Source organism: Prionailurus bengalensis, chromosome E4, assembly GCF_016509475.1.
Source record: "Prionailurus bengalensis isolate Pbe53 chromosome E4, Fcat_Pben_1.1_paternal_pri, whole genome shotgun sequence".
Classification (NCBI taxonomy): Eukaryota; Metazoa; Chordata; class Mammalia; order Carnivora; family Felidae; genus Prionailurus; species Prionailurus bengalensis.
This window is the reverse complement of record NC_057360.1, coordinates 44,859,569-44,880,222: the sequence shown is the minus strand read 5'-3', so window position 1 is coordinate 44,880,222 and position 20,654 is coordinate 44,859,569. Positions and strand designations below refer to the sequence as shown.

The 20,654-nt window shown below is 35.6% G+C and overlaps 1 protein-coding gene across 1 annotated transcript in view; it reads right to left on the bottom strand.

Annotated features, from left to right (window-relative positions):
• The window catches only part of KCNT2 (potassium sodium-activated channel subfamily T member 2), a 370,279-nt gene that overhangs the window by 174,374 nt on the left and 175,251 nt on the right, over positions 1-20,654 (bottom strand). Inside the window, 5 exon segments of the mRNA XM_043568827.1 lie at positions 12,804-12,867; positions 16,744-16,880; positions 18,852-19,016; positions 20,201-20,250; positions 20,253-20,380. Coding sequence (XP_043424762.1) covers positions 12,804-12,867; positions 16,744-16,880; positions 18,852-19,016; positions 20,201-20,250; positions 20,253-20,380 — 544 coding nt within the window.

The window sequence follows — 20,654 nt, the reverse complement described above, 5'->3', positions numbered from 1 at the left end:
CAGAACTACAACCTTGCTAAATCCAACTCTCTTTCTACTACAAATAACAGATGGCAGGCACAAACACACGTATGTGCTAAACAGGCCTTACTTCACATTCAGAGTCCATACTATCACATAGGAGAGGAGCATTGCTCAGCAACTCCACATTTCTCCAGGTCATTCACTCCCCTGCTGCTCTAGAGAACTATTTCATATAGCTCCTCAAACTTCTACCATCTCTTCCCTCTTTTCCGACGATCTCAACTACTATAAGAAAATAGAAATAATAAAGCGTCCATAGCGCTCTCCACCACATCTGACTACATACTCGCCTCTTGTTAAAATGAGTGAGCATTTTACACACTTAGCAGAGAGAAACCTTCTACACTGGATCATATTCTATCTTATAAATCCTCTGACTGTATTCTTCCAACTTTTCACTTTCCTGTATCGTTCATTTTCCCATCTCTGGTGGATCATTTCCTTTAGGATACAGAATTTCTAAAAATTTTGCCCACTAAAAAAAGAAAGAAAAAGCAGAAAAACCAAAGTCTTCCTTCACCACATATTACCATCAGGTGCTGCCCCATTTATTTCTCTGTTCTCATTTGTAGAAACCACTTCTAAATTCTGTAATTGTTGCCTTCATTTCCACTTTACTATTTAATTTTAAACTTTCTTTTCTAATCCAAGAACTTAAAGCCATGAATCTCTTTTTAGGCACTACTTCATCTGTGTCCCCTAAATTTTGATACGTTGCATTTTCATCCCAATTCAATTAAAATAATTCTAGTCTTCCTTGTTATTTTGTATTTTACCCATAGATTATTTAGAACTGTGCTAATTTTCAAATATTTGGGTATTGTCCTGCTGTTGTTTTCTTATTGATTTTTAACTAATTTTTATTATGATCAGAGAACATACTCTGTATGTTTACATTCTTCTAACTTTTCTGCCATTTCTTCTATCGTCCAGCATATGGTCTTCATGAATATTCCATACACACTTGCAAAAATGTGGCTTCTGCAGTTGTTGAATGCAATGTTCTATATGTCAATTAGATCTAGTTGGCGAAAATTAGTTCAAGTTTTTTTTTATAACCATACTGATTCTGTTTCTACTTATTCTGTTAGTATCTTAGAGATCAATATTGGAATTTCTAACAATTGTAGCTTCTTGAAGTTTTGCCATTTTGAGGTTTCACGATAAGGTATGTGCACACACATTGAGGAATGGTATGTCTTTTTGATGCATTGATCCTTTAACAAATACAAAATATTTTTTTAGAGAAGATCCTTTAAAAGCAATTGAGAAATAATGGCTTAAGTATTAAGAAGGAATTCTACAAAGATTGAGGGCACAAAAGCAAGTAGAGAAGGGAATAGCATGAAGGAGGAAAAAGGTACCAATGGTTATTTAACAAAATGGGGAGCACAAGAAAATAATACAAAATGTTCTCTACTAGGGGACATTTGGTGTTTTTAGAAAAAAGACTGTCAGGGATATGGATGCAGTGTAAACTGGAATGAGCAATCTAAGGGCATTATAAGTTTGAAAAAATGAGTGTCACTTTTTCAAGAGATTAGACCTAAAAAGGAGGAAGAATTGTACTACGTATAAGAATACAAGTAGTGTAGGTACTAGGTGCCATAAAAATATTCTATTGAAAGCAACATGGTGTTGCTTTATGTGTTCCTGCCTTAATAATAATTAATGAGCTTTATATTTTAAGTTAGTCTTTCAAAATTTTGAATTAATGTTTCAATCTAAAAGATCAGCCTTCTCTAACATTCCATATGCCTCTTCCCCAGTGTTCTCTCCTTACCACTCATCACTAGCTAACACTCCATTTATTTATTTAATTAGTACATCGACTGTCACTTCTACTAGTAGGCTAGCTTCGTGAGATTTTTTTCACTGCCTTGTTACTAAATGTATCTTCAGTTGATACATCAATGCTTGGACTATAAGCCACTCAATAAATATTTGTTCAGTGAATGAATGGTTGAAAACGGTGATAGTGTTACCCTAGGGCACTTTTATTTCTTGGGAAAAGTGCTATGCGGGGCACCTGGGTGGCTTGGTCGGTTAAGCATCCGACTTCGGCTCAGGTCATGATCTCAAGGTCCGTGAGTTCGAGCCCCGCGTCGGGCTCTGGGCTGACAGCTCAGAGCCTGGAGCCTGCTTCGGATTCTGTGTCTCCCACTCTCTCTGCCCCTGCCCTGTTCATGCTCTGTCTCTCTCTGTCTCAAAAATAAATAAACGTTAAAAAAAATTTAAAAAAAAAAGTGCTAGGCTCAGGTCTAAGAAGCATACAAATAATTATGTCAATTGGCCCCATGTAAATGGGAAGCTAAGTGAACTAAGACATGTAAACTTTATATGCAAATGTGAATAATAAATTAACATACAATGGGATAGTGAGTGCAGATAACAAATCTACACTAAATAACAATAAAAAATAGTAATGAATGGTAACACATACCAGTGGGGGATAAGTTTAGGAATCCCCCGGGGCTTACACCAATGGGTTAACAAGGCATAAAGAAATACAAAGTCATAAAATGCTCACACCCGAGTTTGGGCAAACCAGATTGGCACCCCAAGAATAGGGAGGCACAAAGGTGCCAGGAATAGGGAGGTGCAAAGGCACCCCAAAATAGAGGGGGGGTGCAGAGCACTCAGAATAGAGAGGGAGAGGCAAAGGCCTAAAATAGGAACAGGTGCAAAGGTGCCCAATACATAGGTATATGAAATAAACAAGATTAGATATTCAGGGTGGAAGCACCCCCAATTTAGTACTATAGCAGAAAAGCTGCTTTCACAGGAGACTAGGGGCAGATTAGATAAATTGGTGAATTGGACTATGGACCCTGCGCTGCAGGCAAAGCAGCTCAGAGGGGAAATGGTTAACTAAAGAAAAGGTGCCTTGTCAACCCTGAGGTTATTTCCCCTACCTGTCTCATCCCCTAGGCTAAGGTAAACAGAGGTGCTGGCTCCTGTCCCCTCTACACAATCTTCCTCCAGACTGCCTGCGCCGGGATTTTGTTTTGTATTAACCCAAACCCCTAACCACGAATATTTTCAAGACACCCTTTCCTTCACTTTCATAAGTTAATGTTCACAGATTCATTATCCCTTTGTACACATCCATCGCCATGTTTGTAAGCCTTCTAATCCTAATAAAAACAGGGCAAGTACCCTTATTCGGGGCTCTTGTCTTTTCCCAGACATTAGCCATCTCTCACTTTCAATCCTGAGTCCCGCTCTTTTGCTAGACAAGAGAGAATTTTAGACCCAGAGTCTACGACATATACCTATAATGTACACCTGATTCTGAGAATTTAGGAGATGGCAGGAAACAATACAAACAAGGGAAAATGTAATCAAAGTGATCACTGGTTCTTCAGTGAAAAGAGTGTACATAGTCACAAAATTCTAAATGTATACTGCATTCAACATTTAGACTTCATCAATAAACAATGGCAGAACATTTAGTTTTAATCACCAGATAAAAAGTAAATGATATCAGCCTTCATATACAAAAATGTAAATACAGAAGGCCAAAACTGGATCATGGAAAACTGAGAATGGCAGCTGAATGAAAAAAGAAAACAAACGCCATATTCTTCTTACAAAGCAGAGATACAAAATACAGTATCAGTGGTTTGATGGATTTAAAGTAACTGTCTTTTAAATAATAGACTAAAAATGGGGAGTGGGAGTGACAACTGATGCCTAAAATCATATATATATATATACATACACACACACACACACACACACACACACACACACACACATATATTCTCCTGATTACAATTTCAAACTGTGGGACCACTTTTATGTCCAAATGTGTGACCTATTCGAACTGTAAGCTATTATCACCATGGGAAGCCGTTTGGGTACAAAGAGAAGAGTGTTAAAGTTGACCTGACCTGGGTAGACGCCAGGCTCTGCCACTGCAGTAAATCTAATTAACACCCCTGAGCCATGGTTCTCTCATCTATGGAACAATTGCAGTGAGCATGAAATGCCACGATGTGCACAAAATGCCTCACCACATGGACACTACTCACGAAATATCAAATTTGTTTGGTTCCTTGTTTGTTTGCATTTTATTAAATAAATAGACGTGAAAAAAATGAGCTAAACTATGTATACCAAGAATAGCAGTATTAACTAGAACTCCAGTTTTGTATAAACATGCAAGATTTTTGTAGAAAATTAGCAATACAATATTAGAAGTTTTAAAAATTTTATTTATCATCCTTCACAATAAGTTATGTAGAAAAATACATGTTTGAATACTTTCACTTGCTGGATGATAAAGCCTGTTATCTTTAAAATAAAAATAAAAAGATGAATAAATAAATAAATAACCATCTTAAGAAAAAAAATGGGCATTTTCTTTAAAAACCATTTATTATGAGCTTCATTCTTTTTAATTAAATTTGATTTAGTAACATCAAAAAGAATTTTTGACTTAAGTGAAACGAACACTTAATGATTTTTTTAAAAACAACTTTTGCCACTCAATACAAAGAAAAAAAAACTTTACTAAAGATGGTGCTATGGCATTTTCAGGTTCATGAGAACCCTACAATATTTGAATAAAAAATATAAAACTTTACATAGGAATACATTTCTTTTTATGAAATATTATTAATTCCAACACAGAGTCCTTTGGAACATTTATTAATTTTTCATGTTGACGTTTTTCACAACTCTGCCTCTCCTCCAATTAGAAGAATGTACAAAACTAATATTAGAGTCGGAATTATTCTGCCTGGTTTAAAAAAATGTTATTAGAACAAAAGAGGAACTCATTCATTCAATTTTGCAGCCCAGCAATAACACATGCATATGTATCTATCAGAAAGTGTGCAAACAATAGTGTTCAACAGGTGTAACTGTACCAAAGAAAATAATGTAAAAGAACATTTTCATAACACAATGATTTTAAACATTTTTTTGAATATTGATGACACACAGTGTTATACTAGTTTAGGTGTACAACATAGTGATTCAACATCTCTACATGTTATGCTATGCTCATCACAAGTATACCTAACATCTGTCACCATACAACACTATTACAATGTCATGAACTATATTCCCTATGCTGTGTCTTTTATTCCCATGACTTACTCATCCCATAACTGGAAGCCTAAATGTCCCACTCCTCTTCATATGTTTTGTCCAATCCCCTACTCTCCTCCCCACTGGCAATCATCAGTTTGTTCTGTATATTTGTAGGTCTGATTTTGCTTTTTGTTCGTTTATTCATTTGGTTTTTTTTTTTTTTAGATTCTACATATGAGTGAATCCATATGGTATTTGTTTTTCTCTGACTGACTTACTTCACTTAGCATAATACCTTCTAGATGTATTTATGTTGTCAAAAATGGCACGATCTCATCCTTTTTAACAGCTGCATAATATTCCATTCTGTTAGAGTGTGGTGTGTGTGTGTGTGTGTGTGTGTGTGTGTGTGTGTGAGCGTGTGCACATGTATGCCACATGTTCCTTCTCCATTTATCATTATTTTTTAATTTTTTTTCAATGTTTATTTATTTTTAAGAAATAGAGCATGAGCAGGGGAGGGGCAGAGGGAGAGGGAGACACGGAATCCGAAGCAGGCTCTAGGCTCTGAGCTATCAGCACAGAGCCTGATGTGGGGCTTGAGCTCATGAACGGTGAGATCGTGACCTGAGCCAAATGCAGACACTTAAGCGACTGAGACACCCAGGCACCCCTATCCATTTGTCTCTTGATGGATACTGAGGTTGCTTTCAATATCCTGTCTATTGTAAATACTGATGAAGTAAAATTAGGAGTACATATATCTTTTTGCATTAGTATTTCTGTTTCTTTGGGTAAATACTCAGTAGTGGAATTATTGGATCATATGGTATTTCTATTTTATTTTTGGTAGGAACCTCCATACTGTTTTCCACAGTAGCTGTGCTAATTTACATTCCCACAAACAGTGCATGAGGGTTCCTTAGTTTCCACATCATTTCCAACTCTGTTATTTCTTGTCTTTTTTATTTCAGCCATTCTGATAAGTGATATCTCACTTAGGTTTTGATTTCCATTTCCCTGATGACTAGTGAAGTTGAGTATCTTTTCATGCATCTATTGGGCCATCACACCAGAATGTTTTTAAACCGTATTTAGAAAAATTTCTTTAACAGTATGCCTAATATTAAAAATTCAGCTCTATAGATTTAACATTTTTTTCCACACAACAGATAATCATGACTCAAATGTGCATATATATATATACAGCAGGAAAATATTGCCAGGTAAATCTAATATATTAAAAATAATTATTGGAAAGGTTCATCTTACAACCAAATATATAAAAAATTAATCTAAATTACTTCTTGGGACATCATAAACATTTCAGTAATTAATTTCACATATATATCTTTGGAATTAAAATTAAGAGAAGAAAAATAAACTTGCCTAATCTTATTTACTTAACAAATAAATATTTAACAAATATTTCTCCAAGGAAGGTTCAATGTAACTGACCTTGTTTTTGGTCAGCTTTTAAAACAAAGTAAAACTTTTGACTTTGCTCCATAACTGTCTGTAAAATATAAATCTACCTGTTTCTTCTCACTATCTAATAGTTTCAACACTATTTCTCAACCCATGTTGCAGAGTTATGAAGCCTACGAGTGACTGATTGCTATCCACTGCAGGATAGAGAAGGAATGTCCCGAGAATCTAGAATTTTCCCATGTGATTCTAATATCTAATAAGAGTGGGCTTGATTAAAATTAAGGAGACCAGAAAGCTCTTAGTCAAGTGGAACACAATTCCATCAGGTAAGAACACATCATGATTCCATGCCTTCTGGCCCTCCCAAGACACCCACTTATTTTCACTCCCAAAAGCAAGTATAAATGACAGTACTACTGACTTGGCTGCTTAAGAGTAGAATTCTAGAGTTCATTTTCCTCTAAATGAAAATACAAGAAATTTAATGAATGTGAAATGATTAAATTGTAGCAGGACTAAATCATCATAAAGGAGGAGTTATTCTCTTCTACCCACCTCCCAAAAGGAACGAAGTACTTGGGGAGAGGCAACCAACATAGTTTGTCTGGACCAAACCCTCATACATACAAAAAGATACAAACAAAGAAAAGAAAGGTTACCTAGATTTTTTTACCAAAATGTATATATTTATTAACCTCTAGGAAATCAAAAAGCAGAATTTCAACTCTCCTGATAGTATTTAAGCCAAACAATGGGGATGGAGGAGCAGGTGGACCAGAAGTTGTTGAACCAACTTCTCTGTAGGAAACAGTGTAGAATTGTTTGAAAGCGACTACACTAGGCCCTTCCCAAGACATATTAGAGAATATGGTGTCCTCTACCTCAACACTTAAAGCTACTTAGCTAGTGCAACATTTTTCTGGGTTTCTGTATTTTCTTCTAAATAAATCTTTAATTGGGTCATTGTGTCCATATATGTAAAAATGATTTTAAAAAAGAGATGAGGGGAGCCTGGGTGACTCGGTTGGTTAAGCGTCTGACTCTTGGTTTTGGCTCAGGATATGGTTTCTTGGTTCATGAGATTGAGATCCACGTCAGGCTCTATGCTGACAGTGTGGGGTCTGCTTGGGATTCTCTCCCCTCTCTCTCTCTAACCCTCCCCCATTCACATTCTCTCTCTCTCTCTCTCTCTCCTCTTCTCTCTCTGTCCCTACCCCACTCACACACTCTCTCTCAAAATAAATAAACTTAAAAACAAACAAACAAAAAGAGATGAAAGGAAGCCCACTGGTGTGTCCAAATTTGAGCAAACCAGGAACAGCCTACTGTCTGTTTTGTAATTAAGTCCTGAAAGTCTGTTTCTCTAAGAGCTGAAGATAAATCCGTGAGACCCCATACAGAAAATACAGCACAGTTGTGAGACCCTCCAGTCTTTGCCAAAGGAGCAGAAATACTGTATACTTAGTGCCACTCATGGATATTGGTTTTTTTCTTCTTTGCCATCTGTCAACATAAAACTCCATTCAATTACCGGGACCCGGTCCCTTCTCCTTGTCCCTCTGTTCAAGGTGCCCGAAACTCTGACATTGACTTCCCTTCTGTATTTTCTCCCAATACATTACATATTTTATTATTTTCTCTTCTTGCATGCATGGTTTCTGAAGATAAGTAGGATGAAATTCCTATCTTTGCTCCTCTATAATTAGGGTGTTTCCCCCACCCCCACGCCCAACTTCTTTCAGTACTTTATCTTTGATTTTCTATCATTTGAAAATGATATTTCTAGGTGTATTATTTGACATTTTTTCTTCTAGGGGCTCTCTGAGCTTCCTGAATCTGTGGTTTGGTGTCTGATATTAATTTGGGGAAATCCTCAGTTACTATGCTTTCAAGTATTTCTTCTATCCCCTTCTTTCATCTCTTTCTAGTTTTCCCATTACATCTATGTTACACCTTTTGCAATTGTCCCAGAGTCCTTGGATATTCTGTTCTGTTTGTTTTTGTCCAGTCTTTGTTCTCTTTGCTTTTTACTTTTGCAGGTTTCTGTTGATTTATCCTCAAGTTCCAAGATTATTTCCTTAGCCATGTCCAGTCCACTAATAAGCCCATCAAAAGTATTCTTCATTTCTGTTAGTGTTTTTATCTCTAGCATTTCTTTTTGGTTATTTCTTAAGGTTTCTAGCTCAGCTGACACTATGTATCTGTCATTGCATGCTGTCTATTTTATCCATGAGAGTCCCTGGCATATCAATCAGTTATTTTAAACTACTGGTCTAAGTTCAACATCCATGCCATGTCTGTTCTCATACTTGCTCTGTCTCTTCAAATTGTTTTGTTTTGTTTTTGCCTTCTGGTATGCCTTGTAATTTTTTCTTGATAGCCAGTCATTACACACCAAGTTAAAGGAGCTGCTATAAATAGATCTTTAGAAATGAGGGAGTGAGCCATGGAGTAAGGTGAAGCATTCTAAGTCCTGAGTTAGCATCAGTCTTTATGAGCTGATATCTCTAGACTGTGACCTTCGCAAATGTTTTTTTCAGTGTCCTGGCTCCCCTTATGTGAAAGAGGATGGCCACATTAGTCTGGAATTGTGTGTTATCCTTCCCCCAGATCACCTGGGCTCCAATAACTATGTTCCCAGCAGGTTAAGGTCTGGTTAACTAGTTTCTCTGAGGGCAGGGACTGTTAAGCAGAACAGAATGCTCTGCTGTATTTCAAAATGTTTCCTCTTCCCTGACCCTTGCTCCCAAGGGGATTTTTCTCTCATATTTACTGTGAGAACCTGGTCAAGCTCCTGGAGGTGAATCTCACAAAATTAAGAGACCCCTTCCCCATGAGTACATTCCCCAGGGGTTTTTAACTCTCAGGGTTATCTGCACTGAACCTCCAGAAATTCATCAAATGCAATTGAGGTTTTCCTGCCCGCACACTGGTTCCCAGGTTGATTTCCACTTATGAGTCTCTGCTCTGGGAAATTACTATTCTCTGTATTTGACTGTGAGTCTCTCCAATAGTAGAGATAGTATTTTGCCCTGTTTCCTCCCTCTCTTGCTTTTCTCCTGAACCTTTTAGACAATTTTTCATGAGTTACCCTATTTTTAATTTCCAGGAGCTCTTTTTGGTTCATGAAATGTTTCCTGTTTTGTCTTCAATTGTTTTATTCTACAGCCTACTATTCTTGTTTTATGTATGTACACTCTTTGCAACTTCTCATATTACTATTGGGATAGCTGTTATACATTTTAAAATCTACTTCCTCTCCTAGAATTGTATAGTTTTGTTTGTTTCCTCTGAGTTCTTTGTTTTTAATGTTTTTTTATGTTTGTTCACTGTTCTTCCTTTCCCTTGTCAGGAATTTTGTTAAACATCTATTGATCTCTGTACTCTAAACATATGCAGAAGTGAAACACTCAAAAGCTGTTTGAGACTTGACTGAATGTAGGAATCTTATTTCACACAGCATTCTATCTTGTGATGGATCATTTCCCTACAGAAAACTACTCCAATCTTGTTCCAATGGAGGTGTGGACATGGCTATTAGGATTCTGAGTCACTTGGGAGAAGCACCTCACATTCAATGAAACAACTTACTCTTTAATACCTTTGACTTAACCCTGACTCTTAGTTGCACCTTCTGGTTCTGAGTGAAGGGTATCCCTGGGTCAAACTCTGCCAATATTAAACCTGTTCCCCGGGGTGGGGAAAGGGATCAGCAATGGGTTTCTGAAGGGATTCAGGGAAACTAACTGCTTCTCTTACAGACTTTTAATCACTATTCATATGTTTAGTCCTACATATAACCTTACTTACAGAAGCATCTGGTGCCTCTATATCCTGAGATTTTTGAAGTTCCATTGCAAAAAGCAACCTGCTTCTGACTTGTTTCCTCTCTCAACTTAAATTTTAACTTCCTTCTAAGTCAGTTACCACTCATCCATCTGCTTTCTAGCTTCCAAACTTGTGTTAGTGCTGTCTCATCTACCATCTCCTTGGTCCTTATGAGTGTAATTTTTTATTCATTTCCTGTTAATTTGGCAGAGTGTCAGAAAAAAATGAAACATATTTGTTTAACTGAAAAATCCCAAACTCACACTGTAAAGGGTACTCCAAAAGATATTATATATTTATTTCTTAATGTTTATATTCCTCTTTAATACTCAAACCATTATTGATACTGGAGGGCAGCAAGTACTTTAAAACCAAGTTATCACTTAAGGGGCACTAGATTCACAATTACAAAAGTTAACTAATTATGGAAACATACAGGATATTGTAATCAGTTCAAATTCATTTATTTTATAAATACATTTGGAGCATCTAATTAAGAAACTAAGAAACTTCTGCAATGATACTTAAGTGAACTGATAAGGGTGTGGTTTGAATTAAGATAATAACCAGGGAAAAGAAGGGGAGCAGATGAATTTTTAGAAATATATATTATAGGGGCTCCTGCATGGCTCAGCCAGTTAATCATCCAACTTCGGCTCAGGTCATAATCTCACAGTTCAGGAATTTGAGCCCCACATCAGGCTCTGTGCTGACAGTTCAGAGCCTGGATCCTGCTTTGGATTCTGTGTCTCCTTCTCTCTCTGCCCCTCCCCCATTCACACTCTGTCTCTCTCTGTCTCTCTGAAAAATAAAAAACATTTAAAAAAAGAATATATATATAAAGAATATATATTGTAGGGGTGCCTGGGTGGCTCAGTCAGTTAAGTGCCCAACCTCAGCTCAGGTCATGATCTTATGGTTTGTGGATTCAAGCCCTGCATTGGGCTGTGCACTGCCAGTGCAGCCTGCTTAGGATTCTCTCTCCCTCTCTCTCTCCCCTCCGCCTTTCGTGCTTTCTCTCTCTCAACATTAATAAGTAAGCACTAAAGAAAAAAATAAATATATTTTCATAAAGAGAAATATTTTACAAATTTTCTAAACTATATTTGTTCTCTGCTCTCATATTAGTTTAGTAGGCTGCAGTGATAAAGTAGCACAAGCTGGGTGGCTTAAATAACTGAAATTTATTGTCTGTTGGTCCTAGAGACTAGAAATCCAAAATTAAGGTGTTGGCAGGGTTGATTCTTTCTAAGGGCTAGGAGGGAAGGATCAGGCCACTCTCCTTGGCGTACAGATGGCTGTCTTCATGTTCACGTGGCATTCTCCCTCATAACTACCTGTATTCAAATTTCCTCTTTTTACAAGGATACCAGTCATATTGGATGAAGGCCCGCCTTAGAGAGCTCATTAAAATTTGATTTTCTCTCTTGAGACTTTATCCCCAAATAAGTTCACATTATGAGGTACTGGGGGGTCGGACTTCAATATATGAGTTTTGGAAGACACAGTCCAAGCGATAACAACCCTCTTCAAATAAAGGATGAGAAAATTGGTTTAAAAATCAATAAACACTTTAGGTAAATTAGAGTGAGGTAAACAGGAGAGCACAGAGCTTGCCACATTCAGGACTCATAGTCTAAATTAATATAACAAGAGGGTCTTATTAACTATTCCAGGAAAAAGCAAATCATGTCCCAGAAAGACCCATGCAATATTACCTTTTCCTCAGTCACTACAGGAAACACTAAGGTTTTGTCTCTGCACCACAGATATGGCTAGAGATAAACTCACTGGCTTAGAAACACGAGAGTTAACAGTACCTACTCAACATAAAATAATAAAGTACTTTCTAAAAACAATAAAATTAGAATGCATGTTTAAAAATAGAAGTTATAATTCAGTAAATTATACAATTTAATTATGAGTTTATATAACTTAAGTCTGATAAAAATACATCACAGAGATCATCTAAGCCAAAGGATGCCAAGTTGGAATGTGCTTCCCAACCACGTGGGAATCTTTTTAAACACACAGATTCTGGATCCCTACCTCATATATCTAGAATAGAATTTTCATGAATGCATACTTTTTTAGAAGCCCTCCAACTGATTCTAGTGCAGACTGCCTGATCCATCTGCTTTGTTTTAGTTGAGGAAAATGAGACCATTTTAACAAAATTACATAGCAAAGGACATACATAATTAAAAAACTGGTCCAGTTCTATTTGTATATGACTCATTTCATTTTGATCAATGGAAAACCCAAGAATTAGTAGAAACTACTTCAAAAACAGTTTTACTGATATAGGCCATAATGCAACTATTCATATATCACAGCAAAGACTGTTCAGAGATATTTGCTTCCCTTTAGTAATAAAGTTACCTATATTTAACATTGGCAGATTTTTTTTTAAAAATCCAAAAACCAATCTTCTAAGGTAAGAAGCACAATTTATGAAAGAAAATTTAGAAACTTACAGATGATGTCCTATCCACTTCACAACGGCTGCTCAGAATAAAACAGGCCTCAGCATCATCCATCCTAAATACAGACAGAAAAACAAAATAATCATACACTGAAATATCTGTGTATTGTCTGAAAAATAGAATCCCAATGCTTAATCCAATGTACACAAAGTATAAATAAACTATGAGTATCCTTAGGCTTAAATGAAAGTTAGATTTCTAGCAGATCATGACTGGACTTGACTGTGAACAAAACAATTGTTGAATTGGCTATAACTCAATAGATCATAATGACAAAAGTAAAAAAAAAAAAAAGTACTCAAATTTTGTGATTATATATTTTTTCATGTATGTGCTTTGTTTAAATTCAGGGAGTTGTATTGGTCTTTATTTTATGATTAGTTACATTTTAACTGCAAAGTTACTCAATTAACTAGGAGAGAAGGAACAGAGCTAATTAGTATTCTTAAGTCAAACTCTACTATACATTTACATTTCTTGGAGATGATTCATCATCTTGTTCCAAACCACTGTCCCTTATGCTAAAGTTCTACATTTCTTAAATTTGGTGGTAAACGGTATGTTTCAGTGCTTGATGAATAATGTTCTAAAAACCTAAAAATGTTGGAGTGCCTGGCTGGCTCAGTTCCTAGAGCATGCGATTCTTGATCTCAGGGGTTGTAAATTCAAGCCCCCCATTGTGTGTAGAGATTACTTAAAAATTTTTTTAAAAAATCCTTAAAAAAAATAAAAGCATCAAAATGTTAATTTCAAAATAAGAAATGTTTTGTCTTTTTGGTTCATTATGATAAAATAAACCTTCCCCCCTCCCAAAAATTATATTTTCTATGCAGCGAAAAGAGAAAAGTCCATGAAATTAGACCAAACCAAACAGTTTTGGAAAAATATGAAGCCATGGTTATAAGATAATGAGTATTGCATAACATTTTCAAAACATCATCTTCAACAAAGCAATTCAAAATTCATGCAACTGACCTTTGGAACTGGTTTGGAGGATCCTACTCCTTGTTTCTTGCATGGGAAATTGTGTTGAAGAATGTATTAGTTAACATTAAATCCCAAATCTTTATATGACATTAGGATAAGAAATGAACATAAAATGAATACTTCTTTCTTAACCCAGATTTTTTAGTATTACCAGCCTGCTACCTCTCTCATCCTCATTTATCATCCTTTTTAATTTCCAATGAATGAATGATTCTTGTAAATGTGGTTGATTTTGCTGAGAAATCATTTTAATACTATTAATAATAAATGAATTATGCTAATTCTAAATTGTGAAATTAATAAATATATAAGCAAATAATTTTCCCTCTACCCTTCTAGGTTCTTGGCTGAGACCCCTCTGTAATAAAAAGACAGATTAACAGAAGAAAAACAAACAAGTTTAACAACACATATACTTCCTGTATAAGGTACAAGTGGGAGACACAAAGGAAAACTATTAACTCCTCTCCCATGAGGCCACCACCTTAAACTCCTTCTTCAGCTAAAGACAAAAGATGTTTGGCTAAAGGTTGGGGGAACCAGATATGGGACCTATCAAGAGAGCACAGTAAACAAGGGTAAGATTGTTATGCAGATTTAGGTCTTTGCCTTCTCATTCACAAAAATTTCCAGAGATGGAGTTATCCTCCTCTTGCAGGCACTGAGGGGGAGCCAGCCTTATGGATTGAGATGTTCCTTACAAATGTAAACATCCCTTACAAAAAGGGTTAACTTCTACTTGGCTTTCAGTTTTTCCTAAGTCTACTGCTTCCTTAAAAATAACCAGCTTGTGATAATCCTGCCTTGGAGGCACATTTGGGGGCAGCAAATTCTGCTACTTTCTATAGTATCAAGCTAAAATACTACCAGATAATTCTAAGAGCTTAATTTATTACATAATGAAAAGGCTTCATTTATCACATAAATTCATAGTGAACATAATATGGGAATTATTCTTATGTGAAGAACTTAATGTATACAATAAAATAAACATATTGATTACCGATGCAGATGAATATAAAGATGCAAGTTATGTTAGTGCCTAAGCAACTATTTTTTTAGAGTTCCCAAATTATGCGTTTAGATAGCAAATAGCAAACACCTAAAGTCATCTTTTACTTGAGGTACTGGGAGAATCTGACTTAACTACTGTACGTACAGTGACAACTATGAAGTATTTAATCCGCCAAAAAAACTAATATATTTTCAAAGAAACTAAATTTCCTAATTATGCACCATTCATTATATCCTGATAGTTTCTACTAACTTTTTTGTTTCAGAAGGTATTAAATCATTGAAGATCTCACTTTAAGTGACCTGTTGCATCTAAATCAAAAGTAGTGTCAAAGTTCCAGTTACAAAATATCTAGTCATCAACTTGCAGGAGTATGTAGCAAAAAAGAGTTTGAGAATTTTCTTCTGTTCTTTTCCATCACCATCCTGCACGCACACACACATACACACCCCACACACACGCACACACACACACAGAACATGCACAAACACACCCAAACCCATTAACACAGGTACCAAGACAGCCAGAAAAAAATAAAACAACAACAAAGAAAAAAAAAACGTATGCTCTAAAATTCAGTGAGGAGACATATTTAAAAGACTTTGTAAGACAACTCAAGGATAAATATGTAGATGTAGGATCCAAGGGCAGGCCACCCCAAGATGGGCCACTTTGGCATGAAGACTATTTTAAGCTAAAAAGCAATCAAAACCCAGCAGATTCAGGAAAAGGTCTTTATCTCCCTCCTCACTACCTAAGAAGAATTTAGATTAGATGAGAAAATCTGCTCCAGGAAGAGAGCTATCACCATAGATAACTACCTTAGGATATAAACTAGGTAGGATAGGGAGGGAGGAACCTAGCAAGGCCTGTTTGATCAAAATTTTCCATGTCCCATTCTCTCTGAGTGGCCCAGCAAACATATGCTTACCAAATTAATTATTCTTTTTTCATCTTCCTGTAAATTATTTTCCTTCCCTTGGAAGACCTCTACCCCTTCTCCTCTACCCCTTCTCCTTAGTTCAGAATAACATATATACCTCCTTTTGCCTAACTATCTTTGAAAGTTCCACATCCGTATGGATTCCCTGTACATGCACTATTAAATTTGATTTTCTCTTGTTAATCTGTCTCTTGTCAATTTGATTCTTAGTCCAGCTAGAAGGACCTAGAAAGGGACAAGATATTTTTTCCTCCCCAACAAAGACATGTTTAAAACTTTAAAAGCAACAAAAAACATGTAGCAAAACCACCTCTGCTAAAGATTTCTTCTGGCTTCTGAAGCTATGGGTATTGTTTGCAGATGTCCTGACTCCCTGGTGTCCATGGTCTGCCCAACCATGCTTTCACTCTGCTTATATGGAACAACCCCATGATTTGTGACAAATGCCTATGCCTATGTCACCTTTAAGCGAGGCTGGCTAGCACATGTGCAACAGGAAAAGAGCAACTAAGACTCAGTTACTCTTCTGATTCCTCCAGCCCCCAGGGACAACTCTAACACCAGGCAACAGAAGTGTCATCTGCCCACTATATAATACAAACTCTAAAAATTTAAACCGTGACTCAAACTGCTTTGGCATTTCACATAATGTTTGGCACAAGATTTTTATTTGTGGAATAAAAACAGTATTCAAGGATTCAGAGACTACTCTAACAGTGGGTCTGGATAACTCAGCTAATTACACCATGCCACACTCCTTATTGTGTTGTGTGGACACGGTCCACTGAATATCCTCACACTGAGAAAGAGGAGCAAAACACTGGTTTTATATTTTTAACCTTTCAATTTGACCAGCAGTAGGATAAAGGCAAGACCCTGTATTCAAAAGTACTTAAATACACCTTTCAAGAAGAAAACCGCTAAAATTTGGAGGAGAGAAAAGATATTAAAGTATTGCAAGATGGAAAATAGATAGGGATACCTACTTTGCTCTCAACAGATCCTGATCTTTAAGGGCTGAGCCTTGAAGGTAGATAACTCTTTGTGACCACATTGGAATCTGCAGTACCCTCCGAACTTGCACATCCATTTCAGTAGGACACAAAATCACCACATAATAATCCTGTTCAAAATAAAATGGGCAATAGGATGAAATCAATAATGTTGTGTTTTATATTACATAAGTAAACAGAATATCTAAGAACATTTAGAAATACAATGAAAGGTAAATAAACTTTCACTAGTAATTAAAAATCTGCATTTAAAACCTGGGCATATATTAATTAACATGACACTGTAATAAACATAACTGAGACATATAAAAATCACATAAAACAAAATACAATAATCCTGATCTTTTTCAGTCTCATTAGTACCATGAAGAGAAAGTAACCGGTGCTTACTATGTATACATTTCCAGCCTATGAAGTTTTCAGTAATAACTTCAGGCTAATTCTAAAATATACAATGCACACAGGGAAGAGGTGCTTAAAAATCAATTCATACTTCAAATTGTTACTTACTGTTTGAAAAACTAGGATGGTGATTTATATCATTTGGTCATATTATTATTTATTGATAATAATGAAAAATCTCTGATGAATATCTGAATGGATAAGGATTCATAAGAATATTGATAATACAAAGCACATTTAACAGTTTAAGATCATGTATTTCAAAATAATGGTCCTTTGGAGAAAACACAAAGGTATTCTGAGTGATAAAATAGTTTAATACACAGGTTATAGGAATTACAATTCTGTGGTAAACACTCACCATTTTATCACTCTAAAATATATCCGGTAGAAATCTGGGCAGTTTTGAGAACTCTCCGTATTGATATTTATCAGAATAAATTACTATATATCAAAATTTGGGGCTTCAAATTTTCCCCAAAATAGATTTTCTTTATGGGTTATAAAGAGAAAACCTGCAATTATTTAATATGCATAAGAATAAAAATAAATATGGTATTTCTTCAAAAATGCAAATTATATGAAAACAAAAGAATGTATCATGTAATTTAAGTATCACTTGTAAATTGTATTTTTAAAAATATTTTTTTAAGTATTTTAAAAGTTCTCCAGTGTGGGGCACTTGAGTGGCTCAATTGGTTAAGGGCTGAACTTCAGCTCAAGTCATGATCTCATGGTTCATGGATTCGAACCCCTCGTCGGGCTCTGTGCTGACAGCTCAAAGCCTGGAACCTGCTTTAGATTCTGTGTCTTCCTCTTTTTCTACCCCACCCCCACTCACACTCTGTCTCTCACACACAAATAAATAAATAATAAATTTTTTTTAAGTTCTCCAAAAGTCAATTTAAGGGAGATCTAATTAGAACTGTACTCAGTACTGTCTTGACCTTAAGATTGTCCAACCTCTTGACAACTTTACTGAGGAAATACAAGACATTCAAGTAGCTCTTTCCTGTTTGACCTAAATTAAGTGCATTAAGCAGGAAAGGAGATTACCTAAATCTACACTGGCCCACTACCATGGCAAGTGGAAAAGTATCTGAAGATTTTATCTGCATAGACAGATGAAGAGATTTTTTTTTCTGAATTAGTGTTCTCAATTCAGCCAGTTATTGTCCAATTTTTGGTGATTCATTGCTACTATACGACCTAGTTACATTCTAGGAAACAAAGGAAAAAATGGAAATTTCAGACTTCTACATTTCTATCAGCAACACTTGATAAAATTTTTGATATTTTCAAGTAGATGATATTGTGAAATTACTTTTTCATTGTTTTATATTTTATTTTAAATTTCACTGTTTCATAAAAATATCATTTATATATTACCCAAAAGAGAAAAAAAAACAATCCTTTTAATTCAAAGAAAACCTTTCTCTGTAGCATTAACATAATTCCATCTGTCTTTTAGTGTAGATACAGAAGGAAACTTAAAATACTGTGTATTCTTTAAGCATTTTTTCTATGTTCCCGGTTATATTTGTAGTTCTTCATTTACTCTTTCTAAATTGGAGCATATAAATAAAATCCTCCAGAACGCAGGCTGCACCTTCAGTTAATTGACTTTGACAATATGTTAGGTATGATCCAGTAAAATGCATAACATAATTTTAATGTACCTGAAGTCTTGGGTGAGCATAGAATTCATTTAAAAAGTCCATAAGTAAATCAATCTTCAGTGAACTGACACACAGAACAACATGCTTCTCAGTTTGAGCTCTATGTCGACTATAGTTTCCACCTGACTTTTGTCTCTCCATCCACAAATAGGCCAGCTGTTCAAACTGTAATGCATTTTCCACATATGAATGAAAAACACTAGGCATGAAAATAAAAACCAATGCAATACATCCATTGTTTATTAGATATACTCAATTTCTTAGATGGAACTCATTGAGATTCAAATTATCCACATTCCCTTCAATAACAGACTTTTCATGTGATTGCTGCAGAGGTCGCTAATGCTTCTTGGGGGTTTCAGGTCTCTATAGAAACATATTAATATGAATTTCCTATTATATCATAACAGCACTAAAAGGTTTGTGCCTCTGCTTTATGCCCAGAAAAGCAGGCAGCCATGATGTGCCATGCGCTGCATCAAAGAGAAAAACCTCAATGGCATTTCTTCTACATTTTTCTACCAAGTTCAGCACACATCTCATGCAATGAGAGATACCCAACACACACGGCCACATTCTAGTTGCATAGCAGCAGTTGGTATGTAAGGGAAGTAGATGGAATAGAGGAGGGATGTCAGGAAGGAATACACGCATGGTTGAACAGGAGTGGGAAGATCTTTTTCATACCTACATAAAGTATATTTAGATAAACTGTGGCCAAGGGTTTGTAATGGAAGATACAAATTTGATTTGTATTTGCCATATCTTATTTCTAACCTGCTCACCCACAGGCACTCAAAAGCTCACTGTAAGAACGAGTTGCAGATCGCATCTACTCATCTTTAGTCTCCTTTTATACCTCTGTCCCTTTGCGACCACCTTATCCACTCCCAAAACGTTGCATAATATTTATGTATCATCTTCAGATTTTGTTTTAGTTGACCAATAAATGCGATCCATTTTTACTTACTACAATGTTCAGCTTTTATATTATTTCAAGAATCAAAAGAAATCAAACCTTCATAAGTTTATTTCCTTGGTCTATCATTCTATAATTACAACTAAATCCTGTGATCTTATAATTAACAAGTTAAATACCCTCTATATAAAAGAAACATCTTCAAGAACTGGAATGAGATGTGAGCTTTATCACTCGTGAATAGGGGTAAAAAATCAGTTTCTAATATAATGTGAGAAGGAATTGCCTGAGGCCATATTAAAATTGACTAGATACAATAATAACATGTGTTAATAGATTAATAAACCGCCCACATTTCATTCTAAGCATGGAAGATTTCATTTTATAAGGCTTTATACATTTCTATAAAACTTAAGCTGGCTGTGTTTACCTGTATGGGTAGAACCACAAGAGCAACACAGATCATGGCAACAACAAAAGCTTAGAGGACCAGGTTTCAGGCGTGACATCCCCAAAGCCCACAGTAGAAAATGTCACGATGCAGAAATAAAGGGAGTCAAAGAGATTCAGCTTCTTTCCTATCCGTTCAAGATGTTGGATTCCACAAATGCTAAGGAAACAAATGTGCATTAAAATTAAAACTTTTAAATTGGGCACATTATTTCTTATTATTCTTTTGAAAGCCAAAGCACATTACATAAAGCACATTCAGTGAGTTGGAATCTTATATTGTACAATATATTTTTTCTCATGAAAACATAATTTTTAAGTTTTTACCTAATTAACCAAATATAATATTATTTTTATTAATAATCAAAAGTTGTAGCCAAAATATCACAGAGTATACCTGAGTAGAATGTAAAAGGAACAGACTGAATTTCATG